This window comes from Daphnia magna, linkage group LG7 (assembly GCF_020631705.1).
Source record: "Daphnia magna isolate NIES linkage group LG7, ASM2063170v1.1, whole genome shotgun sequence".
Taxonomy (NCBI): Eukaryota; Metazoa; Arthropoda; class Branchiopoda; order Diplostraca; family Daphniidae; genus Daphnia; species Daphnia magna.
The window spans coordinates 8,508,408-8,534,857 of NC_059188.1; the positions used below are offsets into that span (position 1 = coordinate 8,508,408).

Here is a 26,450-nt window from a genome sequence, read left to right on the forward strand (position 1 = left end):
TAAAGCAAATACAATGAGTGAAGAGTGACAAGAACAAATTTTTTGATTATTTCATTATTTAATTACATTTTTACATTGAAAAATACCTAATTAGCTTTAATGGTTTATTCTTGGTTATTGATGCTAGGCTTATAAGGTTGCTTTCTAATTGACTATTCAATTGTTGGTTGTTGCTCCGGTCAACCTAGTGGGATTCCGATACCTGGAAAAGGGAAAATAAAAGAGTGATGTCAGGGCTATAACATTAAAATTTTGTGAAATAAGTTACCTGTTTGATAAGTGTGTTAATTTTTTTACAATGCCACAATAGATTACCTTCTTAATAAAAAAGTGTACTTCCCAACGTGGATGAAAAACGCAGCCAACACACTGAATGCAAATTTAAAGCTTTGGCCGAGTAACATTGTAAAAATTTTATGCATTTCACTAATCCTAAATAAAATTCGTAAAGTGGTAAGAAATTCATTAATAACGCCACTGGGTGTCGGCCATCGAGATTTATGTGGGGCTGCGTGGGCTGAACCGTCGAAAAACCTGACGTTTTCCGCTTCTCTCCATGACAGCATAAAAAACAAATGACAAACGACAGCCGCCCTCGTCGTTTCTAAACCAACACAAATTAAAAATGAACAAACCAACCTTTCATCACCAAAAATACCCTATCACATACAGTATTACATGGAGAATCCAACTGTAATAAAATTTCACCCAAAAAACGAAAATCCGCGGCACAGGAGGGTCCCTAAATCCACCAACCTGCCACCAACCAATCAGAACCCAACTTTCACGACCGAAATTTGAATTTCGATCAAAAAAAAATATAAAATTAACAAACAAACCTATATATTTAGAAACAACCCATTGGCACGAAATTGAATACGGCGAATCAGAAAAAAAATAAATGAAAACGAACAACTCCCCTGTTTACGCACAATAATTTTCAGCCAACCAAAACCCGGCTGGAATCCCTGGGGAAACAATAAACATTTTGGGGCCCAATAACCACGGCATAGCATTCCATCTTTACCAAGGTAAATCTCTCAGGGATATTACCTATCAAATAATAATATATTCTTACTTCTGTTCTAATATAAAATTTGTTTCGTGGTTCTAAAAGAAATGAAATACAGCAATTTTTTTTCACTAAAAAAATTTATTCTTTTTAAACATATATATAGATTTTAAAAATACAAACACAAATATAACTAACTTTAAAACCAAATCAGAAGAAAAAAACAAAAACAATAAACGTAAATAATGACAACATAGCTAAACAATCACACAAAATTGGAACGCCCGCCACGGAGACTAAATTGAACGGAAACGAATCGGAATAAGCCGTACGCAATGTTATCGGAAACAATTCCGTTCCCCACCACTTGGAGGATCCGTTTTTGACCGACAATCTAAACGGATCGGTTTCCGTGGACAGATGAAGACTGTGTTGACGAAAAACAACAACAAAAGGCACTATAGCTCGCACAAGTACAGAATGTCCTGATTTAGATTGCTGCACTATTTGCTGTAACTCTGTAAGCAACTATGCTGTTTGTTGTAGCACATTCAAAAGAGAATTGTGTGTTTCATGTGACAAAAAATTTCATTTATCACGTCCTTTCATCAGCGCACATTTTACATAAAGGATACAGTTTCATCCAGTAAGCCGTTGCCTACCAACTTTGTTGACTGTGACACTCGTGAAATTACTGTTCAATGAAATGATTCACATCTTTAAGTTATAAATAATCTTTTCGTTACAAGTTTATTGAATTTTCAGGAATACCAGTGCCATGTCAGGTCCCTTCCTCCTGCACATTATGTTGTAAGTCCGGGACCTTACTTCTGAATGCGAGTGTCAAAGACAAATACGAATTTTCAGGTATTTGTGCCGTGTACTCTCGTTTTAAAATCAAATTTATAATGGAATAGCAAAGAATTCATTATATTACCAATACGAGTTATAAGACTGTTCTATTCTAGCTTCTAGTTCTCATTTTCACAAATCACGTGACTCTCGTCGTCAGGTAGCCGTAGGGCAGATTGTGTTGAAACGAGGGGTATTGTTGAAAAATGTCAACCTTTTCAACATCAAATAAATGAAGAAATAAATCTTCAAAAATAATGAAAATAGCACAAGTTGCGCTCCACAAAACCCTCTATTACAATTTGAAAATATTATTAGGATATCGTAAGGGATTAAATACGAACGACGTAGGGAAAAAATGGGAAAGTTAAGGCCTTTGGCACTGATTCACTTAAAATACTTAATATTCAAAATAAAATAAAAAAATACTTAGCCTTTACGTAGATATTTTTATTAGACACAAAAATTTCTCGTAAATTTCTGAGCTAAAATAATCAAATAAAAAAATATTTATAAACAAGATTTTGTTTTGTTCAGTTAGCTTTCTTTTTTACGGCCAATCACGTCAGGTTGTAGGCTATATGGTTGCAACTCGACTTTTTTGGTAAATCAAAAATGGTTAAAACCTTTTGCTATCGCCGTTTCTTAATCGATTTTTTTCAAAAATGAATCTTTATTTCAGATTGTTGCACTCTTTTTATTGGAAAATTAATATAAATTTCAGCGCGTTGACGCTCCTTGACGAAAACTAAATTTAACGGTTGTTTGTACTTCAGCGTTCAGTCACATTATATTGAATTAGGGTAAAATCTTTTGACACCAAACATACTGGCATCATAAAAATTCCTAATAAAAAATTAAACTGGTAGCGGTTTAATAAAATAAACAATAATTGCATTTCCGCATTCAGTTTGGGAATAAAAAGCCCCTTTGGCGCCTTCGGGATTGAGGTTTTGTTTAGTTAGTTGCTACTATGTTGAAGTTAATGTAACGCCATCTGCTGTCAAATTATGAACAATCTCAGAAAACAACAGCTATCAAAAAGTCAATAGGCGCTACTTCACTGTTTAAATGCATCGAAAAGGTTAAAAGAATCACATAGTTTCTTTTTTTAGGTTATGCAGTGTCTAATAAGCTCTATACCTAACTTTGTCATGCCTTATAGTTAAAAACTTTAAATTAAAAATACCCTAAATCGTATTTTTCGGATTTCCTCGATTCTGATTGGTCGAGAAAATTTCCAATAAAGACTTTCGGTGGGCCTCTCTCAGCAGACTACTGTAACTTGTGCTGCGTTAAGAGCCCCTAAACCTTCGGTAATTTAGTAAACTAAATCCCTCAGGGATAAATTTATTTAGAACCGAAACAGCACTTTGATTTTGTACAAGGAAATTGTTTATAAAAAATTAAACGCGCCTGTACACCCAGTTCTTTTATAATCTTTAATACACCTCACTGAAGTCATCTTCCGACTCAGATTCAGAAGGCACATCATGATACATTCCGTAATCAGGTAATTCAAAAAGACTTTTTGCTTCAGTCTTCAATTTCTTCATGCGGACGAGCTCTTGGTGAAGTACAAATGCTGTTGCAAGTAGAACAAACAATTATTGATGCTGCTAGGTCAAAACGCCCTAAAAAGATTAAGAAAAGATTTAGAAAATTGCAAAGTTCTTGGCAATACAAAAAAATAATTACCCTGCAAAGTGACGACATACTTGTCTTTGACACTCGCATTCAGAAGTAACGTCCCGATCTTGCAACATAACGGGCAGGAGGAAGGGACCTGACATGGTACTGGTATTCCTGAAAATTCAATAAACTTGTAACGAAAAGATTTTTTTTAACTTAAAACTGTGAATCATTTCTTTGAACAGTAATTTCACGGGTGTCACCACGATATAATAGGAAAGGTACACTCTCGGCTATCCCCAAGACCGGCGGGTGTTCAGTAAAGGGTCCCAAGATTCCCCGCCAGGTTCGCTAGTATAGGAGGACCCTCGCCTCTCGGGGGTATAGGAAAAATTGGAGTTTTTCGTTCGTTATCTATAAAATTACCAATCAATGTGTCCAGAAATTGATTTCATTTAAGCTTAATTTAATTCCCTATCCTTAAATACCTAATTCATCTAGATTAGGCAATTATTTATATGTTAAATTTATGATTGAAATTCACAATTTTTTGAAATTTGCGCCTTTTGCAGAATTCATTATAAATAGAATTCGTCAATATTTATTAAATATATCCATTTTTTAACAAAGGTGTAAAAGTTGCTGCACTAGAGAGAAGACAAACGTGTTTAATATAATGAAATTGGCAATGTTGCGAAAGGCGCAAATTTCAAAAAAAATTGACAACAACTTTTGGGAAAAAATCCGAGAGGGGGAGTTAACATGGCCGTGGCTACACCATTATTCTATTACTCTGGTTTTGATTAGTGATCGGCCCCGATTAGCCAAAATCGGGTAAATCACCCCACCCCGCCCTGGAAATGGGCAATCAGAGTGCCACTTCGCCAGCCGGAGCGGGGCGGGGCAAAAATCAAGGTTAACCCACTTGCCCCGACGACATTTTCAAAAATTGCGTCCGAATTCTAACTTCGAAGTTGGGTCGAATTTTTATCGGGGCAACTGGGGCGAACTCCCCGATTTTCATCATAATAAACGATTTCGACTCGATTGATTATGTTTTTACGTCGATCGATTGATTGCAATCGGGGTTGCATCCCCGATCTGTCACCCCGATTGAGATAATGGCTCAAAAATTTTCACCCTGAACCCTGAACGTCCCTCCCCGAGCCCCGAATTTCGAAACCCGATTGGCAGAATGCGCCCTGTTTAGGGTCGGGGCCGGTCCCTAGTTTTGATATGAAATTGGAGTATCTGGCAACGTCGGGAAATTGTAAAATCAAACTGTGTAGCGCGAAAAAGCAGAAGCCAGTTTTTCTGTGTTCAGCTTCACTTTGTCAACGGTTTTTTTTGTAGTCTGCAGTACAAATGCTGAACTGTATGGTAAAAGTTTGCTCGCATTTGAATTCGCTCAGTGAAAGAAACGTATCCGCAAACATAATCCACCATACAATCTAAAAAATGTTTTAGTGCAGTGTAGGCTATAAAAAATTATTTAGTCATTATCAGGCTAGTTTATTTTTGCGTATAGCCTTCGTTGGTGAAGCATGAAATCCTCCTATCAGACTGGTAGTTCTCGATGTATCCCACTTTTACGGAAAGCCAATTAAAAAGAAACAGAAGCAAATAAGAACCACAAGTCCTATAGCAATTTTTAAAATGAAAAGTTCTATGACTTCAACAGGATCAAGGTCAAATCAAACTCCAAGATGTTATTCTACATCAAATCCTTTGACAAAGGTAGCAGCAATGGAGGGTAACCCAAAACAAAAGTCATTTTCTGTAATCCCACAGAGCCCTAAAATAGAAAGAATGGAGAAAAAAGAAAAATATTTGAATTTAGAAAACATATCCAGAGATCCAACTGTTCGTTCAGGAGGCCAACAATCAAGAAAGTCAGGACCTCCACCAAGTAGGCAAGAAAGACATTCTACGGGAAGTCCAAAACTAAACACACCCATTAGATCTACCTTAAGAAGCTCAGAAGTTTCAAATTTAACTTTTGTGAGAACACCAGAAGTTTTTTCTACTGTCCGGTTTGAGACACCAAAAAGAAACATCATCCCTGAGCTACCTGGCTCTGGAGTTGAAACCAGCAATCTAGTAGTTGCTGTAAGAGTTCGTCCCCAAACTGAAAAGGAGAAAACTGATAAAGAAATGAAGCCCATTATCAATGTGAAGGAAAATGAAGTGATCATACTAACAGATCATGGACAAACCCACTCATTTAATTATGATTACTGCTTCTTATCAAATACATCTCTCCATCAAAATAAAGAACATGACCAAGGCAACATTTATGACAGTTTGGCTAAGCCATTACTCTCCCAGGCTTTCAAAGGATTCAATACCTCTTTATTTGCTTATGGACAGACAGGTTCTGGAAAGAGTTACAGTGTAATGGGTAATATTGGATGTGAAAACGAATTGCATTCTGAAAGTGGAATTGTGCCGCGCTTTTGCCATGACCTTTTTCGTGAAGTGGAATTACTTTTAAAAGATCCTGTTGAAAATGTTTCCATTGAAATTCAAATAAGTTATTTTGAAATTTATAAAGAAAAAATTCAAGATCTTTTGTGTCCTGCAAGGAAATTGGGAGGAAGCTTGCGCGTACGCGAACATCCGCAACACGTAACAACATTTCTCATTATACTTACTACTGCCTGATTTAAAACAGAAAGGAAAAATGTTCTGTAGGGTCCATATGTAGTTGATCTTTCAAAACATGCTGTTAATTCGTTTGAAGAAGTACAACGTTGGCTTGTGGTTGGAAACCGACAAAGGGCCACTGCATCGACATCTGCGAATGAACATAGTTCACGTTCTCATGCCATCTTTACCATAATTTTATCTCAAAGTAAGCCAGTTAACAGAGAAAATTTTGATTTCCCTACTTAATATATGTATTTCTTTGTCTAGGCCATGAAGAATTGTTGGATGGGAAATCGCACGAGGCGCGAAAGCAAAGCCGCATAAACTTCATTGATTTGGCGGGAAGTGAAAGGGTAGCTTCCTGTCACGCTGTAGGTGATCGCCGAGAGGAAGGTTTAACTATCAACCAATCATTGCTAACACTGGGTAGAGTCATTACCGCGTTAGCTGAGCAAAAATTCGTACCGTATAGGTAAAATAAATTCTTTTGGTTTCTAAATAGTCGTGTATATAGTCAACCTTGTGCGTAACACTGAATGTTTTCGAATTTTTTGTAACAGGGAGTCGGTTTTGACTTGGCTTTTGAAAGAGAGCTTGGGTGGTGACTCAAAAACAGTTATGCTCGCTACGGTTAGTCCATGCGCGTCCCACGTGGAAGAAACTTTATCTACCTTGCGCTACGCATGCCAGGTATTGAACACATCAAGATAAGGATTTGTAGGAAACTTGAGCTTATTGATTCAACATAGGCTCGGAAGATCGTTAATACGGCAAGAATTGGCGAGGATCCAAATTCTGTTCATATTCGAAATCTACGGCACCAAATTAAGCTAATGGAAAACCGTTTGAATGAAGCCAATGCACGTTCCGATACGGCAGTAGCTGACGGTCACATCAGTGAGTCGTCCTCGCGTGTGCAACAACTAGAATCAGAAATTCGCTGCCTGAAGAGTCGCCTAACTGAAGTTGAAAGTCAGAAAGATGTTTCTTGGCAAGAGAAAGTAACCCAGGCAGAATTAAGACGGATAGAAGCTGAAGAGGCCCTAGCAAAGTCTGGTGTTTCTACTATCCAGGATCCTAAACAACCTTGTCTAGTCAACGTAAATCAGGTGAAGATGAAGGGTATTTAACTATTTATTAACTGCATTTATTCAGCAGTGTGGGGTTTCTGTGAAATTTTCTTTTGGTTAAATTACCTTCTAAAACAAATCTCATATGTAAATCTTTCGAAAATTTTGTAGTGAAAGTTCCCATTGAAAAGCATTATGTACACGTGTAACTAAAGAGAAAATTTGTGATCACTAGGATCCGCTGCTATCTGGAACTCTATTTTTCCCCTTGAAGCCGGGACAAAATTGGGTAGGCCCATCAGTTGCTTCAGCGGATTCTCCTACAATACAGTTGACTGGGTTAATGATCGAGGAGAGCCATTGTTATATTGAGCGTTCAGGTGATCACCTTACACTGGTTGCTAATGGCGAAACATATGTAAATGGACAGCTTGTATCCTCGCCTGGACTACAGCTTCATCATGGAGATAGAATTATAATTGGAGGAACCCACTATTTTCATTTATACAACCCGTCTGATTCCAAATTTCTCGGTAGCCAAAGTGCTAACAATAAGGTAATTTTGTCTTAAAGCTCCTAAAGTGTTAATCTACTTACTAGAATGAAGTATCGTTCTCGTTTAGATTCCCGATTTCGAAACTGCGCATGAAGAGCTAAGACTATGTCAAGAACATCGTTTGCAATTAGCTATTAAGGATGCACAGGAAAAGGCAAGAGTTCAGCTGATGGCTGAAATGGAAGAACTTCGTCAAGAAGCGGCTTTAGAAATTTCCTTGCAACGCCATAGCTACGAAGATGAAATTGCTTCGCTCAATCGAGTATTGGAAGAACGACAAGTCAACGGTATCACTTCGCCTCCCTCCTGTTCTCCTTCTATAACAAAATCTACAAATTTGGAAGAGATCGAATCACTGCTTCAAGATACGCAACGAAAACTTGCACTGCCGACGGAAAGCTCGGACGTATGTAAATTTTTCAGCCGTAGTTTACAAATATATTTAATATCTTTTTTATTCGTAATAGGAATCGTCATTTGTTATTCAATCCATGTTAAATGAGACCAATGCCATTTGCCGGCGATTCCAACAGCCTTATGCGTTTACGCGCAGAGATGCACTTACCGATGATCTGCAGCCCATGATCTGCGTTCAAGATTTGGATCGCCAGTTGGTGATGTACTGGAGCATTGATACAATGCGAAAACGGTTGGAAGTTTTGCGAGAAGCTATTGATGAATCAGGAAAATTCCCCACTTCTACTGTTTTTGAGAGAGGTGATGTGTGGCAGTTGGAAGATGGCGCATCTGCACTTTTTGTTCCTGCCTTGAAAGAAAAGCTTGATAAATTGCTGAAATGCCATGACAGCAGTATGAGTGTTTTGGATGATAGCAGATTTAGTATCGACTCTTCCAGACGATCTAGCTTACGTCTTTCGAGATCTCCCACCATTAATACTGGAGCCGCTGAGACATGCAAAGAGTTGATTCACACGTTTCGCGATGGAGACTTAAATTCGACGTTTTGTTCCGCGGCTTCATCCCTTAAATGTGCGCTGGACCATCCCGATCGCACATACAGCTTCGCAATTCCTTTAACAGTTCACGCCTTTTCCCTCTTGTCTGTGTACCCAGGATTAGTCAGTTTCTTGGTTAACAAAAGAGATGTACCGCCAAATATCCGAAACAATTGGTTTCACACCACAAAAGAACTCGGCCAAAGACTGCAAAATTCGCTAGAGTTCGTCATGCAGGTGCGTCTGTTTTCTAATAACCAGAAGTTAATTTTGTTAATTAACTTTATTCTAATGTTCCTTTGTTTATTTGTTTATATCCCTAGGGTATTACATTAGACTCGGCTGGCCTTTTTAAGGAATGGGTTCAGCGTACGCAGAACACGTTGAATTCCATTTTTGCTAGTTATTCCGAACTTTCTGTCGTATTTTGCGATGAAGTTCCCAATTTGGAAGTTATAACGGCATCCACTGCAATTACAGGCTTTGTTACAGCTCAAACCAAAGTACACGAATCAATCGTCGATCTAGCTGATAATGTCCGGATGAAAATTGCACAGCTTCCAGATGAAAATTCATTGGATTCTCTCGATAATTCCAGTTTCACGACTAGAGAATCTTGGCTAGTGAAAGCTTCGCATGACGTCGTAACACAAGTTCAAATTCTTCTCGAACAATTCACTGAAACCATTGGTAGTGAATGTTGGAATGAAAAGGAACTGGCTGTTGTTTATTCAAAATTTCATCAACGTATCGATATTTTGCTGCGCATGGGCACCACCATAGAAAATTTGCTTTCCTATCTGGAACTTGCTGATCTGTCCCAAATTAAAATGTGCGCCGCAGCATTGGAAGTCCAGACCACTGCGTACACAAATCAAATGGGTGTCACTTCTGATGTAACATCAGTCCTTTGCGACGTTTCATTTGCTGTCAACTCTGTACACAAAATCGTCGCAGAAAGAAGAAGGATGACTGCATTGAGAAGAGGACGGGACATAAGCTATAGTCCACTTCCTGCACGACTGCTTGCCCCTTCACCCCGCAAGTCTTCACACTTCGATGATGTTATGGAATCTGAGACCAGCGGCTCAGCATCTGAAACAGTATGTTGTTGGGTTTGTTTTTTTGAGATACTATTTGGTTGCTTAGCTATGTTTTAACATCCACATCCTTTTTTTCTTTTTTTAAATATGTAATTACAGGTTCAGAGTGATGAGGAATCTTTGGAAAATGTATCGATTTCACCGTCAGCCATAAAGAAAGCACTATTGTTCCGTGTTCCTTTGAAATCGAGCTTAAAATCGAATGGAAACGTAGAACAAGCTATAACCGTCAAATCGGTTCGTTTCAACGTATCAGATTTCTCGCCGTCACACGATTCTTAACGTTACTGCCATTTAATTATTCTTTTTTATCAGTAAACTAAGATTCGTATGATTGCTTTTTTTCGAATGTCTTTGAGATTATTCAACTTGCATGCCAGATTCCGCTTTAAGTCTTCTAAGGTTATATCTATTATATGCTTCATTTTTCGCTAGTTTAGCACACCATTTATTCTTTCGTCGGAAAATAAAATAAGAAAGTTTAGTTTTGAAAAATCTGATGTTATAATAAAGCATTCTGCCGAGATGGATCAAAATTTTAATCGACGTTTGCAGCATTTTATCGTGGTAGATCAACTCGAGAAAAATTCCAACGGCTACCGATGTCACATGTGTCTCATCCACTAATGCAAAATTCCAAACCAAAATGATTTTGTTCGCCAATAGCTGCCTGAGAGTGAGAGAAAAATAATTTACCCACCAACACGCGACTGAGGAGAAAGAAACCTAATCATACTGCCTTCTCAATATTATTTCACCGTTCACATTTATGACCAAGTATGCTTGACAGTTATTACGACATTACTTCTACCATCATTATCAACACCCTTATTGAGGAATTGCCTCGTAGTCTGCACTTCATCTAAATCAAGTTTACCATGGAGGTATTATTTTCTATTCGGCTTACTATGATACGTTTTGCATATAGTGTTGTAACACTATGTTGTTCCTAAGACAGAAACAGACAAGTGAAGAAAACCCAAAAAAGAAAATGAGCCCGGGACGGCAGCGGGCAGCGTCCGCCCCGTCTGGCTACTCCAGTAGTCTGTTATAACTCCACGCATTTTTTGATTGATCTAATAAAACACGTCGAAGTATATTGCCGCAGCTACGGAGAAGCGATTATTTGCAAGGATATTTTCGTAATTAAACATTTTCCGGACGTAGGAAAATTTTAAGTGAGTGTGAAAGGCCTGTTCTGCGGGATACCAGGGCTTTCAAGTTAGACTAGTTTTAACAGAAACTTGCCACTGCTAAAATAGAATATAAATCCTGACGCTATTCTTCTCCGTCAAACCTAGTGCGAATGGTGATAGAATTGCCCAGACAGTTATATAATAATAAGATGCCTATAAAAATGCAATAAAAACGTGTATTAGAAGGCGTTTGAATTTCAATTCCAACGAAAATATCGTTCAAAGAGCAATAACCCCGACAAGAGTGTACCGGTTTATGTAATTCTACATTTGTCCTACAGGTAAGATTACCGTGCGTGATAAAAAAAAATTAGATAAAATCAAAACTATATTAACGCATCGCACATAAGGATTTACGCATAGTCTGAGCCTTGCATGAACTGACTGAAAAAATCGGGGTGGTAACAATAAAAAACTACCAAGAATTGCAGCAATTTGAATTTTTCGTTACAAGGACGAAATGACAACGTATTGTAGAAGTAAAATGACCAACAAGTTAATAGTTAAAAGTAATTGATAATTCAAAGTCCTGTTGAAATTTCAAATCAAAGAACCCGATTTCATATGGAAAAGCCTAACGAAATGACGAATTGACGATAATAATTATAAGTTTATAGCTAGCTGACTAGCTAAGTAACCAGACTAGTAAGTAGTAACTCTTACTGGCTAACTGGACCTGCGGGCTGCGGCCTGCGCGCCTGCCTTGCCTAACTGTATGCAATTCTCAATTCGTAAATGCGGCAACGTTACAACCAAGCTGTTTGACGAGGCGATTGAAAGTTGAAAAAGAGAATCATGGCGGACTCGCTTGAAAGTAAGTTATGTTAACTGCAAAACGTAAACAAACATTTCTCCCTTGTTACTTTATTGTTTTTTGGTTCAGTTAAAAAAAAATCTTTCGTTATTTTAGTGCCACATTATGGAATAATAGCTGAAACTTTTAAGGTTAATTTCTAAGCAAACTTTTCGATTTGTTTATTGTTGCTTCAAATGTACTTTACATACTACAAATTTGTTTAAAAACAATTTTGAAGTAAACCAAGCACTTCGCATGTATTCGAACGCATCATACTTTTTGTTCAACCAAACTTTTTTATCAAAATGTGTACAGATTTTAATTGTTTATTAAATTGATTTGAAATATTATTTATTGCCTAGCTGAATCAGCAGAAGCTTTACTTTCATTCAAAAATGGAGGATTTAAAGTGAAAAGAGAGCTTGACTTTGGAGATGACTCAGAACAAGCCAATCAAGCAATGACCTTAGGTCCAGAAATGTTTGGCCTAAAGCGAATTAGTGATGTTAATTCCTCCTCCAATTCAAGAGTAACTGGAAGTATCACTTCAAATCCAATCACATTGAACAGAAGAGGCATTGTAAGATCTAAAGCAATTTGTTTTCACTGATAGTTTAAAAACTATTGATGTTTATTTTAGCCAGCAAGAATTCGGAAGAAAAACCCTTTATTTTTTGATGATGATACAATTGTCAATCAATCCACAAATAAATCTCCAAGAAAATCTACAAAATCTAACAGTGGTGTAAGTGCATCATCCCATGCAATTCAATCAGCATCCCAGACTAGTACAGCAAAGATAATAAAGCGGGGTAATATTTCCACAGTTTTTTCTACTTTTTTAAAATATAGTCATAGCTAAACAGTAAAACTTCACAGGCCATACCAGATCCGCACCTGGCAGCGCAACTGGTACTCCAGAACGTCGTAGTGGATCAAATGCGTCGACACCCGTCAAAAGCACTAGTAGAATGAAGGCAAAACTAAAGAAAATGAAAGTGAAACCATCATTTAAAGTAAGTTTACTATTGTAGAACCACATCAAAATTGTGTTATCATTTTGAAAATAGTTACCAGAAAAACAAAAAAGTGAGTCCTTAGCTGTGGGACGTCGGCCTCGAAATATCGTCAGTGTGGCCGCCTTACCTTCGGTTGCGGCAATAGCAGTTGAACAAGAAGCCGAAGACCTAAAGAAACTAGGAGTGCGCTTACGCAATTTACTGAAATTACCGAAAGCGCACAAATGGGTCTGCTATGAATGGTTCTACAGTAATCTGGACCAGTAAGTAAACTGTATTATTTCCGTTTCCAAAAAGTAAAAAAAAAAAGTAGTTTTACGCATTACAATGGTAAATTTTTAAGGCATTTTATTTATTTATTTTTTATTTTTATTATTTTTCGTGTATTTAAGAGCATTATTTGAAGGTGACAACGACTTCATGCTATGCTTGCGAGAATCATTTCCCAGCTTGAAATTGAGACAGCTCACCAGGTCCCAGTGGTGTACAATACGGCGACTGATGGGAAGACCAAGACGTTGCTCTCAGGTAAATGTAGTTTTAGTGCAAATGGCTAAATTTATTGTTGTTGACCTCGTTAGTCATTGATTTTCTTTGTTTCAGGCGTTTTTCAATGAAGAAAGGGGGGAATTGGCCAAAAAGAGACAAAAGATCCGTCTAGTCCAACAGCGCAAAGTAAGCGATATGGTGTCTCTTTGTCGGGATCTACCGGATCTGATCCCGATGCCATTGGTAATTGGCACGAAAGTGACCGCCAGACTTCGTCAACCGCAGGTATACAAAACTTTCATTTTTCTGTTTTATTTTGGAATTGGTCTGTTCTCGATTTACGTAAATACCCATCGATAACATCCTCATCTCTATCGAAGCATTCCACTCGCCCTATTCTATGTTTCAAGATTCATGTCAGATAAAAGCTGCAGTTATTCTAGCCCATAAAATTTACGGATCTATGAGCGTGAAAAGATGAAAGTAAAAAAGAAAAAAAATCTTTGCTCCCTCTCGTTTAACCAAAGAGAACATCGGAAAGAAAAGAGAAAAAAAGGAAAGAATGAAACAGTGCTGATAGGGAGATGGTTTGGTGTAACTTCAACTAAACCTACTTTTTTTATTATTATTTATTTATTTAAAGGATGGGTTATTTGTTGGCCAAATCGATGCAGTGGATACTTCCAATAATACATACCGAATCACGTTCGACAGGCAAGGTTTAGGAACCCATTCTGTTCCAGACTACGAAGTCTTAGTAAGTATGTTGTTCATCAAGCAAGCGTCACCATTTAATTTAACTTTTTGAAATAGTCAAATGAAACGGTAGACATGATTTCCATATCGAGCTTGGCTCAGCGCTTCCGCCCACGTCCTGCTGTCTTACCACCAACTCCTGCAATAATACCATTAATGGGTTCTCAGCAACAACAAACACAGACAACCACAGGTCACCAGCAGCAGCCATTGAAGCACTCTTCACTTGAAGCTTCAATGCATACTTTTACACTGACTCCGCATGCCAGCGGCGGACGTATTGGACAAAATGCCAATTCCGATACATCAAATTTAGTCAGCGATCCTGTCTTGGGGTCTTCGAATTCGAGATTGGCATCTCAAGAAAGCGCTTTTGGCTCTTTGCCTATACACGTTTTGACACCTATAGTAAGTCATCCGTAATTAACAATTGCGCAAAAATAATTATGTAGCACGTTTTTTAAAATGAAGTCTTCGCGTATTTTCATATATGATGAGCCGACTCCCAACAACCGTTGGTTTTTTGTTTTGTTTTGTTTTTTGTGTTTTTTTTTTCCTTTTTGGGGGTTAAGGAGGAAAGGTGGCCGCATGTATTTGGGAAGAACTTCCTCCCAAAACAGTAAAGCAACCAACGTCCTGAAAAATCCCTAAAGCATCGTCAGTTTTCTAAGTTTTATGTGTATTAATCAGTTAAACTTCTTTTTGAAAGGTACGATTGTCGAAGATTTTAAATATGAAGAAAGAAAAAATTCGAAGACTCAGAGATATGAATACGGAGGTTGAGCGAAGAGAGTCAGTCGGTGAAACCGTGGCACGGGATTTCCAACGTCGCTACGCCCGTACTATTCTTGATTTGGAGGAGCTAAATACAGAGCTCAATAGCCTCTTAGTTAAGGTCAGACAGCAATGCCACGAGGTATTTTTTTTTTTTTTTTATTATTATTTTTTATTTTTGTTGCGTTGTGGTGAAGATGAGAACTAAAAGTCTCTAACTTGATTACTTAGATCGCCCCAGATTCTGAACATGGTCTATCTCCATTAGCCGGACCAGATAGTATCCGCCAGCTTTGCTACCAAGAAGCTAGAGATTTGGTTGAAACTCAGTTGGATAGCCAAAGTGGAGCACATCCAAACGTTACCTCAACACCGATTATTGCACTTGTCACCGGCCTCACATCGCTGATGCTCCAAATCAAGGTACAATTATATAGGTTGTTCGACTCGTTTTACTCGATGTTCACAAATTTAAGCTTGTTTTAATAATACCACCTATCTTACTCGGTCGGGCATTTGATGGGCAATTTCATACCATAACATAAAGAACAGATGAGAAATTTGAGTCTGAATTTTCAAATAATGTTTTTTTTTTACTGTTGCATTTATATTTGCAGTGCCTTGCGGAAAGTGAACGCAATGCATACGAGCTTCAGGCTTTACACGATTCCTTGGACGAGCTGCGGAAATCCTTAGATCAATCGAACTTAACTTCTTTAAGGAACCATGTTTTAGTTCACGTGCAGCACATTCAATCTGGATTATGTAACTTTGACCATATGACACCGTTTAACGGTACTGAAACTAATGCACCCGCTGTCACCTCCATTAATAGGAATTTATCTTTACCCAATGATAACGATAACCATTAATTATTGTTAATAAAATTTGAGAAATAAATTAACTCATGGCGTAGACATAATTTGATTTTTCACTTTACGACTACATTTAACCTAAGATGACAAATATTTTTAAGTATAACCTAAACTGAATCGGAAAAATACCTGATGCTCTCATATCCATACCTCTTGGACTGGTGGCGAAAGAGTGTTTGGGCATCTTTCTACAAGTACTAGTGAGTGTATTAAGCACAGACACGATTTAACCATGTTAAAAGAAAACGAAGAAACTTACGATGGATTCTGTGTGAGCGAAATGCCAAACGTAGGAAGTCATAAGGAATTTTTCTTGAGGAAGCTGAAGCTCGGCATATATCACAGTTTCCTTATTTCCGCGTCAATCGCTGCAAGTACAATGTGCCAAAAGGTTAGTTCAGCCAATAATGTATATTTTGACGGAAACCAGTATAGTGATTATACAGGAGGTTGCAGAAAAATGTGTTAGGTATGTCAAACAAAGCATAGGGAAAACTGACACATTTTTCTGCAATACACTGCAATGATGCTTATGCCTCTTAAAATATATATATATTTTTTTTACGTTTCTCCGTATATTTAATTTTAGCCTAACTTGACAATACGAGGATGAAAAATCCAGAAGATCTTGTTCGTTTCCCTCTCCCCCTCCCCACCCCTTAAAAAAGATACTAAGCGTAAACGACAAAATGTTAAGACAAAACTATAGCAAGCTCTTTGGTTAGAACAACTCCACGCATTGAGACATTCCATTCAAAGGAAAAAAGAAAGACGAAAAAAAAAAAATAAATAAATAAAAAAAAAAATAATTTTAATTGTACCTTTGCCTAGATCAATAAAGGCTGTAGCAGTTGCTGAATCAGAATATGCTTCGAAGAAATCATTTCCTTCATCACATGATTGTGCTAGACGATGATCAAGGGGAATTTGACCAAGGAAGGGCAAGTGGAACTCACTTGCCATTTGCCGCGCACCCCCTGTACTAGCAGGAAATATTATGCTTTCTTTGGTACATTTTGGGCACACAAACCTAAAATAAAGGTACGTTGGTTAGTAGAAATATTCACGTAAAAAAGGAAATAAAAAACAAAAAAAACTAACCAACTCATGTTTTCAACGATGCCAATTATAGGAATATTGACCTTTCTACAAAAATTTATTTCTTTACGAACATCCAAAAGCGAAATCTCTTGGGGTGATGTGACGATTATAGCTCCTGTAAGTTGGCAAGGAATCATGTACTGCGCAATCGACAAGTGTTCATCTGATGTTCCAGGAGGAGTATCCATGAACAAGTAATCTAATGATCCCCAGTCAACTTCAGTAAGGAACTGTTTGATCAAACCTAAATAATAATTAAAAAAAAAACGAATCTTTGGTGAACATGACCTGTAACTTTTGAAATTTTACGTTGAATCATTGCAAACCATTACACTATTCCCAACGAATTTGCCGAAAAACTTACAAGGTCGTAAATGGCAAGATATAATTATAAAATAAAGCATTGTACCATTCTTCTTGGGTCCTCTCCAAATCACTGCATCATCAGGGCTTCCCAGTAGTAGTCCAACAGACATAAGAGATAAGTTTTCACCTATATACTATTCTGATGATTAAGGTAAATGCTTGTGTTATTAAATTGACTAAACTTACAACGGGAGACCAGCCTGAACCACTTTGGTGAACTAAATTGTAATTGTAATAAATGGTTAGTGCCAAGTTAAACTAAATATAAAATAAATATTCTTTACCAGTTTCACCTTCAACACCCATGATTCGAGGAGTTGATGGGCCACAAATATCAACATCCATAACAGCAATCTATTTCAAAATAACAATGATGATGAAGAAAAAACCTTTCACAAAAATGTATACATTTTTGGCTAGATCCTGGGCAAACACCCGTGCTATCATGGTAGTTATTGTGCTTTTACCTACTCCACCCTTCCCGGAGAGAATAAGGACCTAAATTAACATTACCATTTATTATAAAAAATTTATGATAAAAAATTTAACAAAACAGCTGACCTTGTGTTTTACATTCAACATGCGTTGTTGAATGCCAGCAATTATCTTTGGATCTTCTAATTTTGCTTCACCAGATTCACATATTTTTTGATTTGGGCATCCTTCCAACATTGAAAGTCATGAAATATAATCACTCTATTCTTTAACAGAAAAATAATAAAACTCAGCTTTACCAGCACAAGTGGATGCTTTACCAGCAGATTCACTTTGAATACCTGGGCAATCTAAGGGATGGAATAAGAGGGCACTTAAATAATATGTATTCAAAGGTACGTGAATCAGTAAAGAAGATAGATTCTATCGGTAAATAAGCACAGTAAACTGAGTTTAACCCAGACAAACACAATAACATGTTCAAATTACAAGGTTACAAGTAACATTCAAAGATTTAAGCCGTACTTCTCATGGTAATAAACGAAGACTTTATTTGTTTAGTGCATAAATACTCACGCTCAGGAATATTTTCCATTTGTGTTTCCATACTGTCTTATGAATTAAATTTTTGAACACGTGAGATGAACCGAAAGAAAAAAAACCAAATTGCTGACAAACGGATCAGAACATCGTCTGCAGAGTTTGTCAACACCCAATGATGCCGAATGCAACATGGTCGCGCACTACTAGACGAAGCCTATGGCAAAGCTGCACCGGTACTTTTTCTGTAAAGGTGAGTGATAGTTATCGTCTAGCTGACACTTATTCAGTAGATGAAACTTATCGTCTAGCTGCCAGTTGTCGCAGCCATTATTTACGTTTATTGTTTTTGTTTTTTTCTTTTGATTTGGTTTGAGCAAGAGGGCACCCCTTTTCTGAGAGGGAAAATAGCCATAGTGGGGGAACCAGGGGTCTATGACTCTGATTTTATTTATTTATTATTATTTTTTAAAATTCTCATCAGAGTCAGAGCAGGTCTCTGTGATTCTTTTTTTTTCATGAAAGCAAATTCTTGCATTGTGGAAGTAGCAATTGAAAAACTATCGACAAAAGAGAACAGCACAACCGACCATAGGGCTCGGCCCCACGTCCAATGGGTAGGTATTTGGGAGAATGGGTAGGTGTAGGTCTTCTCAGCTAAAAAAATGGATACGGTGGGTAATGGTTCTTGAGACTTTGTACCCACTACCTAACCGGGTTTTACGTGGGTAATACAATTTCGAAACCTGTTCCAAAACCCGGTTAAACCCGATTCCCCTGGTTTTTCCCCGAAATTTTGCCATGCGCTTTCAATTTCCGCCACAAGATGACATTCATTTACTATGAAACAAACTTTTTTTGCTTTCCTCCATTTTTAAAAACTTGGCGCCCCCAAGTCGCCATTTTTCAAGATGGTGGTGGGTATACCCGGTTTACCATCAAAACCGGCCCAGCCTACCATCCTTGGAAAATAAGCTACCCGGATCGCCCATGGGCGACTATTTTTGGCGACCGGCCGACCATCAACACAGCCACCGCACACCATCATGCTAGTGCCTATCCCGTTGCCGGAATAGGCATCGAAATTCAAGGGTAACATAAAACCCCATACGTGTTTTGTTTCCCATCCCAACTCGACCGAGGCGGGTAAAAAAGCAATAGAAACAAACATGCCTCTGCCGGCAAGGGGAAACACAATATTCGGCGGTAAAAAAACTAGACCGCCAAAATCTAAAAAAAAATCCCTTGAACATGCTACGTTGATTATATTAAACTTAACTTATAAGGGGTATTCTTAAATGGGTGCTTTATCGAACAGCCTAAGAATTATGTTTCAAAAATATTTCTTTTGTTAAGAAAATATAAAAAAAAAAAAATTAGGTAATGCCATAAGCTCCCATGTTACCGAACAGCGGTGTTCGAATGTTTGATAACTAGCATGCTGCTCCACAGCGATTGGTAATAAAAAAAATATATTAAAAAATACTCCGTTCTTTTCTGAACGACACACAAAAGTTTCATTGGCGTGCGTAAATTATTTCTCTCCCGACTAGCCGTCCGCGCAAAACTCGCCGTAAGAGCCCTTGTTAAAAAGCTCTGAAAACAGCGAGTGTTCGGACACTTAGGGCGGGTACTGTAAGTACAATGGCTCGAAATAATTCAGATTTGAATCCGTTCGCCGATGTTTGAACTCTGTTCGCTTTTTGCCGTTTCAAACGTGAATTTCCGTTAATAGATGAAATTAAACTTAGTAAAAGTAGTAAAACTGATTTAGAATCCGCTTTCTTTCTTAAAAGTTTGAGCAGATTCATTTCCGTTCGCGGATATATTACTTTATAAAATTGTCTTAAGGACTGGTCTGATTTGAAACCGTTTTCTTTCTTAAAAGTTTGAGCAGATTCATTTCCGTTAAGGACTGGTCTGATTTGAAACCGTTTTCTTTTTTAAAAAGTTGGAACGGATTTGTTTCTGCGCACTGTTTGTTTACGCATGTGCTGAATTCAAATTTCAACAGGTCAGTTTTTGATCAAGATTTTTTTGTGTGAAAAACTTGTCAGTTTCCCCATCAGTTGGTTTCCTTTTCCATTTTAAATGCCTTTGTCGGAGACGCTAAAGGTAATATAACTAGATTTTCAATACAATAAGTACATTTTAAAATTAAAATTGTATTTCTGCATTATTAGCAACTTATCACAGAAAGTAGACTTAACGAGAAGAGGGCAACTGGATCAAAATGGAGTTGTTGGAAAAGATGGGATAGGGTAAAAACTAAAAAAAAAAAATTGAGAAAGACTTCATGAGGAGAATGAAGTTCAATATGCAGTTTTCTTAACATACCCAAACCCAAGGGGTAATCCCTCTCATTACCTCTACGTGGAAGGGGAGGAAATGAAAAATTTAGTGTGAGAGGAGAAGAAATTTTCCAAATTTTTTTTTAGAAGTTAAGCTAAAATGGAAGAATCCTCCTAATTCTGTGTTAAGTGAAAACCCTGTCACCAGAAGAAGGCTTCGTAGCCATGACAGCAGCATGGAAGGTGATCCTGAAGAGGATGGTGTGCGTGTTGATGTGTCTGCTGGTATTTTTCCTGAAAGAGAAGCAGATGGTCAGCCGGCTGCCCTATCCGAGGAAAGTGCTCCTGCTCCAATGAAAGAAAATGCCATGCCCGCTGCTCACGATGACCTAATTCAGGAAGACAGCTTTATTTCGTATAGTTTAAAAGTTTTTAGGTAAAGTTAGAAATGATAATTATGGTTACAATAAATTACATTAATTTGCAGAATCAAGAAAAAGTTGGGTTCCAGAATGCTACAGAGCCTTTTACCTACTTTACATCAACAACAACAGCTACATTGTTGGGCCAATGCGAAACAACATTGCCTCCGTGGTGGACACCAACGAAGGGTCGGTAAAATGGGAGGTGGAATCGCGTTCCAATTTTTTCTGTATCTAATTGTAGTGCTGCCGCCGGGCGTAACTAAAACTCGGGGGTCGGGGCTCAGGGGTCGGGGGAACGAACGACGCGTTTTTCTTAACTCTATAGACCAAGATCGGATGCTGAGTTGCCAAGGCTGAATTCCGACCTGCGGTATTTGTCCTCTCGGGCCCTATAGGAGGGAAATGAAAAATAATATATTTAATTAAGTTGTAGTTAGTTTTATTACAAAATCTTTTGGAATCGTGTACTATACCTCTGTGCTGATATAATACAAAAAATTTGATCTCCAAAAAAGCTGTTATTTTTCCAGGAAACTTTTTGAAAGGTACTTGTTTACCTTTCCACAACACCCCCCTCCCCGTATTACAACTGTAGAACAAGAAGCAGACGTTTTTCTAAGTAAATTTCTGTTTCCTTATGAATAAGTCCTTTAGCATAATCAGATAACTTAAAAAGACTAATTGTGTCAAACAACTCATTACCGACATCACAAACTACACTACTCATGACATAAAAAACGAAAACAGTTTGACACTACAGTCACTAGTCACAGTCAATCACTTAACGTCTGCTACGGTACATTGTAAAAATGTAAACAAGTACCTTTCAAAAAGTTTCCTGGAAAAATAACAGCTTTTTTGGAGATAAAATTTTTTGTATTATATCAGCACAGAGGTATAGTACACGATTCCAAAAGATTTTGTAATAAAACTAACTACAACTTAATTAAATATATTATTTTTCATTTCCCTCCTATAGGGCCCGAGAGGACAAATACCGCAGGTCGGAATTCAGCCTTGGCAACTCAGCATCCGATCTTGGTCTATTAGAATATAGTGCATGTTTTTGAATTATTTGAACTAAAAAAATGCTTCCCTACACCCCAAAGTTGTTACACAAAATGTTTTACAGAGAAAATTAAGATTTGTGCTTGCGCCACCAGGGGCACTGGGATCAATTTCAAGTGCTCAGATTTTTTTTCTTTAAACACAGCTAGATTATTCGTATAAAAAAAATATAAAAAAATTTAATTTGATCATAAGAAGAATGAATTTAATCTATTTTGATTGTTGCTGTAATGTATAACAACTAAAAGAATGTCTGTGAATTTGTTGTTATACATTACGGCAACAATCAAAACTGATTAAATACTTTCTTCTTATGATAAAAAAATCTATTATTTTCTATTTCATTTTTTAAATAAAAAAAATCTAGCTGTGTTTAAAGAAATTAATTATGTTTTTATGTTTTTTATGCAGAAAAGTTATTTACATTAGAAAAAACTACCCTTTTTCAACAACCCCTTTCGCCACAACACACCCGGCGGGTGTGTTGTCAAACATTTGGGAATTTTGAAAAAGGGTAGTTTTTTCTAATATAAATAACTTTTCTGCTGTGTTATTCTCATAAAATCTAATAAATAAAAAGTAAACTAGGTTATATGGGCTAAAAAACTAGAGTATTTGGGGATTTTAATGTTATTTCGTTTATATGCAGCATTAATTTTAAGATGACGCGTACCGCCATAAGCGCCGTGTTAAACACGGCGAAAAAATTTCGACGCGGAAACCGATTTGAGTAACTCCTGAATTAACAAAAAAATAGTAAATCTACATAAAAAACATCGAAATTTGAAACACACGTTTATTAACATATAAAGTTTGATTACATGTACTCAAAACAATAAAATATTTACAATTAGACCCCCATTTCCGATTTTCAAATTTTCAATTGCAAATTTATATGTGATCCCACAGTACGATTTTGTACGGGTTTTTTACACTTCCTTAAAAAGTAAGTAGAAATAGTGCAAAAAAAAAATTCAAATTACTAATTGTCCTAGGTATACCCCCCTTTTTCAGCTAAAATGGCCATACTACCAGCATTAGTCCCATCCGAGACTTTTCGTCTGTTAACATCTCACCTTTGTTTTAATTTAGTGCCTAGCCTACTGTCAGGAACTTGTTTTGGAATTTAAAAAAGACACCCGTTGCATATTTCTTATTCGAAAGCATTTTAAGCGGTTCAAAAACAAGCACCAGCAGATACGTTAGTGAAATATATCGCTACTAACCTGATGTTACACTTCGAAGAAGAAAGCGTTGAAAATTGGGTAACTTCCAAGTTAAAAGTAACTGACAAATTCTTTTCACGCGCCAAACACCATAAATTTTTATTGGTAGAGGCAGTCTTAAATAGCATTTGAAACAATTGAAAACTTCAGGAAAAGGACCATATTTCTAAATTAAAAATAGTGCCATTTTCCTAAAATGGTTTCTTTTATTGCATCCACAAACTGAGATGGTATCCAATAGATCCAATATCTTGAAGCTTCAGTTGGACCAAGCTGGATCCCCTGGATGGTACAAGAGTTTTTATAAAATTACTTGATTATTCGGCCGTCAAAACGGTGCTTAGAGAAGGAAACAGGATGGCAACATATTGCAAACTGTCTTACAAGTATGTGGTATTCTTCATGACCTTCTATTGGCTCACTCACAATGGTTTTGATTGTAGACATACTAATTTTTTCTGTTCTTTCTTTTGTCCCTAAATATGAAATACAGTTAATTGTGTTTCAATAGTTCAAATTGAAAACTTTTTCCACCTATCCAAATCTGATCATTTTCCATCTTAAAAGTCAGTCTTACTTTCCCACGACTACACATTCCATACAATGGATGAGGTGGTAATGCTTCCTAGAAAAGAGCACAATTTAAACAATATTTTTTTGTGATTATTTTTCACAAACAAACCTTCACATTCTTTAAACCAGGCATTGCATCCTCAGGGGGTCCTTTTTCCAAAATTTTCCTATGTATTTTTTGCTGTGACAATGGTTCTTTGATAACACTTGGTTTTACCTTATCTTCAGGAATCAACTAAGGAAGTATTTTATGCATGATATTTATTGATACTTATAAATTTTTTACTGTATTGGGAAAATACTTGTGCAGTCTGATGGGACAGAGCTAGAACATCATTGAATGTTGATCCAATGACCATGACTTTGGATCCTGAAACAATTCCAGATTCTCTTAAAGATTTTTGATCATGGGCAAGCCCTTTGACCATGACTTTCTGCATTTCTTTTGGTACACCTTAAATTTCCATTTCTTCATCAAATACTTTCCCCACTAAATGTAAATGAATAGTATGCTCATCTTACCTATAATGGTATGCAAGTGATCCTTTAACTGAGCAATTGTGGCATCCAAAGGAAAGCTAACATCATGTTTCTTCTTATTAAAAACCACCTTAAATATCACATCTTTAACACCATCAATATCACCAGCAAGAGCTGGATCTTCAATATGTTCCTGTTTTTCCTCCATTTCCGTTAGTAATTTGTTTTGTAATGAAACGATACGTCAACGTATTTAAATCATCAAAAACTTTCTGGACTCCAATTCATTTGGATAATGATAAGACAACGTCGACGCTTTTTTCACATAATAATTGAAAGACAGGGAGTGATTGAAAATTTAATTTTGATTTCCTTTTGAAGCTGAAAAAGGCTAGGCAATTTTAGTTGGATAACCTGACAAAACAAATTTTTTTTTCGGTATTTACCGCTCACATCGCCACCTATTGAGGCTGTATTGCACTTAAAAGACACTGCAAAAATGAGGAATCAAACTTTTTCGATTTTTAACTTAGATTTCCGTAGTATTTTTAAAAATCACGAGAGCCTAGGAGTAAATGCTGTAATAAGCCTAATTCAGATGTTTTTATAGATCTTTTCGTTTCTTCCCAATCTCTAGTCGTTAAGCCACACGAGGTAGCCAAAGTAGCCATTTACATGAAGTCTTCACGGCTGTATACAAATACTTTGGCTTCAGTGCGCGTTAAGCTCTGCTGTAAACGAAATTTCGAAAAAAAAAATTACCATGTACCCACTACCATATAGAGTCTTCAAAAACAGTTTCCATCGAGTTTGGATAAAAAGTCGTTTTCTGGAAGCGCCACAAAAACGGCATTCTCCCATAGGGTTCTCATATATGCAGTTAATGGGGGACAAAAGTTAGAATCAATGCAGAAGAACTGATGGATTATGCACACAAGTACTACTTGTGATGTGAAATCTAAAGAATGAAATGAAACGAATACATAACTGAAAAGAATGTCGAAAGGAAAGTGGATTTTGGTGGTGAGAATTAACATTCAATTGAAGCGTGTAGCCAAAATGTCCAGTATCGTTGTTGTCATCAAAGGGTCAAATCACATGAAATTTTTTCGGTCCTTAGACGATATTATTAAACACATTTTTGAATTAGTGTCAGAATATCCCAGGAAACACGAAGAATTTTAATAGTTTAGAGTTTTGTCGACTTGATGAGTAATTAGACTCAAGCGGTGGGCCTAATTTCTTGTGATGGTTTTTGTTCCTCTCTCCTACACCTACTCCCAGAAAAATCATACTCATAGGAATGAAATCACAAGTAAGGAAAAAATAAAATAATAGCTATTTCTTAGGGGCGTAAAATTTGTTACAAAATATTGAAAAGAAAAGATTTAGTATAACATTACATTTGTTACATTTGTTTTCGGTTTTTCCTCTCTTTCATTCGATCCCGCAATTTACCCGAGCTTAGACTTCGCAGTGCGCACTACCCTTTAATTTATCACATACTTTTCCGTTCCGCAATTTACCCTTGTCATTTGTTTTTTTTTTCGTTTGAAGTCTCTCCAACAACCTGTACTTCAACTTAGTTTATTTCATAGAATTATTCCCAATATTGGCTCTGCATAACTTCGATATGGTATTAAAATGATTGGCCAAAACATAACAAATCTTGCCTTTATAACTGCTTCATGTGTTTTTCTCATTATCTGCAGTCTGCATTGTTTAACTTCCAGTCTCTTCTCACAATCACATTACTCCTTATTTGCACATGTGCATATATTCGATCATTGACTAGTCTACTAGATCGTAACAAAACAGGGTGAGTTTACATATAGATAGTTGTGTATCTTTGCTTGAGCCCTTGTTTCCTATGTACTGATAACAATCATCTGATATTCTCTTATATTTCGATCCATTAATGGTATGTGTACCTAAGTTTGTTAAACAAATGCTTAAAATCTATGTACAGCTGTAGAAAAATGTACATTTAGATAATGTAAGATGAACATAGACATAATGTAAAATGAACAAAGTCCCATGTTTCAGCTTGCTCAATATAATATATTCTTTTTTTTTTCAGATTTCTGGGCTTGTTTTGGAAAAGTGCCCGAATTGGAGAGAGAAAGAGTCAGTATATTGCAGTATCCTGTGTTTTTATGGCTATTAATATTTTGTTCTGGGCTTAAATTCTATGGCACTTGTTGATTTCT

At 36.8% G+C, this 26,450-nt stretch overlaps 4 protein-coding genes and 3 long non-coding RNA genes across 15 annotated transcripts; 3 read left to right on the top strand and 4 right to left on the bottom strand.

Annotated features, from left to right (window-relative positions):
* Window positions 1-393: 393 nt before the first annotated feature.
* On the bottom strand, window positions 394-9,200 carry LOC123474768. Of its 2 annotated transcripts, XR_006649797.1 has the most exons (4): window positions 9,059-9,200; window positions 8,337-8,977; window positions 3,563-3,670; window positions 3,293-3,498 (listed from the first exon to the last, which is right to left on the bottom strand). It is a non-coding gene; the product is annotated as an uncharacterized LOC123474768 (long non-coding RNA). The 2 variants fall into 2 exon arrangements; XR_006649798.1 differs by lacking the exons at window positions 3,293-3,498; window positions 3,563-3,670 and adding an exon at window positions 394-604.
* On the top strand, window positions 4,800-10,372 carry LOC116919724 (kinesin-like protein KIF14). Of its 2 annotated transcripts, none has more exons than XM_045177352.1 (10): window positions 4,800-6,124; window positions 6,191-6,350; window positions 6,413-6,617; window positions 6,706-6,835; window positions 6,895-7,254; window positions 7,451-7,771; window positions 7,839-8,177; window positions 8,239-8,964; window positions 9,051-9,842; window positions 9,930-10,372. In XM_045177352.1, the coding sequence occupies exons 1-10, from the start codon at window positions 5,153-5,155 to the stop codon at window positions 10,110-10,112; spliced, it is 4,188 nt and encodes a 1,395-aa protein (XP_045033287.1). In that variant the 5' UTR covers window positions 4,800-5,152; the 3' UTR covers window positions 10,113-10,372. The 2 variants fall into 2 exon arrangements, with proteins under 2 accessions (XP_045033287.1, XP_032781633.2); XM_032925742.2 differs by having other exon boundaries at window positions 4,801-6,124; window positions 9,051-9,830.
* Window positions 10,373-11,694: 1,322 nt separating this feature from the next.
* LOC116919728 (protein lin-9 homolog) lies at window positions 11,695-15,777 on the top strand. 3 transcript variants are annotated; one of them, XM_045177354.1, is made up of 12 exons: window positions 11,695-11,840; window positions 12,185-12,402; window positions 12,463-12,634; window positions 12,702-12,838; window positions 12,893-13,104; window positions 13,234-13,369; window positions 13,445-13,615; window positions 13,974-14,087; window positions 14,144-14,494; window positions 14,796-15,002; window positions 15,092-15,283; window positions 15,478-15,777. In XM_045177354.1, exons 1-12 carry the CDS (start codon window positions 11,822-11,824, stop codon window positions 15,730-15,732), a joined length of 2,184 nt encoding a protein of 727 aa, XP_045033289.1. In that variant the 5' UTR covers window positions 11,695-11,821; the 3' UTR covers window positions 15,733-15,777. The 3 variants fall into 3 exon arrangements, with proteins under 3 accessions (XP_045033289.1, XP_045033290.1, XP_045033291.1); XM_045177355.1 differs by having other exon boundaries at window positions 14,796-14,981; XM_045177356.1 differs by lacking the exon at window positions 11,695-11,840 and adding an exon at window positions 11,857-11,971.
* On the bottom strand, window positions 15,766-18,365 carry LOC116919730 (cytosolic Fe-S cluster assembly factor nubp1). Of its 4 annotated transcripts, none has more exons than XR_006649800.1 (11): window positions 18,163-18,287; window positions 17,937-17,987; window positions 17,764-17,864; window positions 17,611-17,700; window positions 17,487-17,556; window positions 17,389-17,420; window positions 17,246-17,336; window positions 16,837-17,080; window positions 16,557-16,765; window positions 15,995-16,103; window positions 15,766-15,923 (listed from the first exon to the last, which is right to left on the bottom strand). XR_006649800.1 is itself a non-coding variant. In XM_045177358.1 (10 exons), exons 1-10 carry the CDS (start codon window positions 18,242-18,244, stop codon window positions 16,075-16,077), a joined length of 948 nt encoding a protein of 315 aa, XP_045033293.1. In that variant the 5' UTR covers window positions 18,245-18,365; the 3' UTR covers window positions 15,925-16,074. The 4 variants fall into 4 exon arrangements, 2 of the variants coding, with proteins under 2 accessions (XP_045033293.1, XP_045033292.1); XR_006649799.1 differs by having other exon boundaries at window positions 15,766-15,932; XM_045177358.1 differs by lacking the exon at window positions 15,766-15,923 and having other exon boundaries at window positions 15,925-16,103; window positions 18,214-18,365.
* Window positions 18,366-20,322: 1,957 nt separating this feature from the next.
* On the bottom strand, window positions 20,323-21,407 carry LOC116929775. Its single transcript, XR_006648686.1, has 3 exons — window positions 21,367-21,407; window positions 20,944-21,282; window positions 20,323-20,857 (listed from the first exon to the last, which is right to left on the bottom strand). It is a non-coding gene; the product is annotated as an uncharacterized LOC116929775 (long non-coding RNA).
* A 1,154-nt stretch (window positions 21,408-22,561) lies between these two features.
* LOC116928039 lies at window positions 22,562-23,697 on the top strand. The gene is made up of 2 exons (XR_004396923.2): window positions 22,562-23,226; window positions 23,297-23,697. It is a non-coding gene; the product is annotated as an uncharacterized LOC116928039 (long non-coding RNA).
* Window positions 23,260-24,688, bottom strand: LOC116928038 (ubiquitin domain-containing protein UBFD1). Of its 2 annotated transcripts, none has more exons than XM_032935092.2 (6): window positions 24,283-24,688; window positions 24,063-24,214; window positions 23,870-23,995; window positions 23,722-23,812; window positions 23,572-23,654; window positions 23,260-23,469 (listed from the first exon to the last, which is right to left on the bottom strand). In XM_032935092.2, exons 1-6 carry the CDS (start codon window positions 24,446-24,448, stop codon window positions 23,359-23,361), a joined length of 729 nt encoding a protein of 242 aa, XP_032790983.2. In that variant the 5' UTR covers window positions 24,449-24,688; the 3' UTR covers window positions 23,260-23,358. The 2 variants fall into 2 exon arrangements, with proteins under 2 accessions (XP_032790983.2, XP_032790982.2); XM_032935091.2 differs by having other exon boundaries at window positions 23,572-23,663; window positions 24,283-24,687.
* Window positions 24,689-26,450: the final 1,762 nt, after the last annotated feature.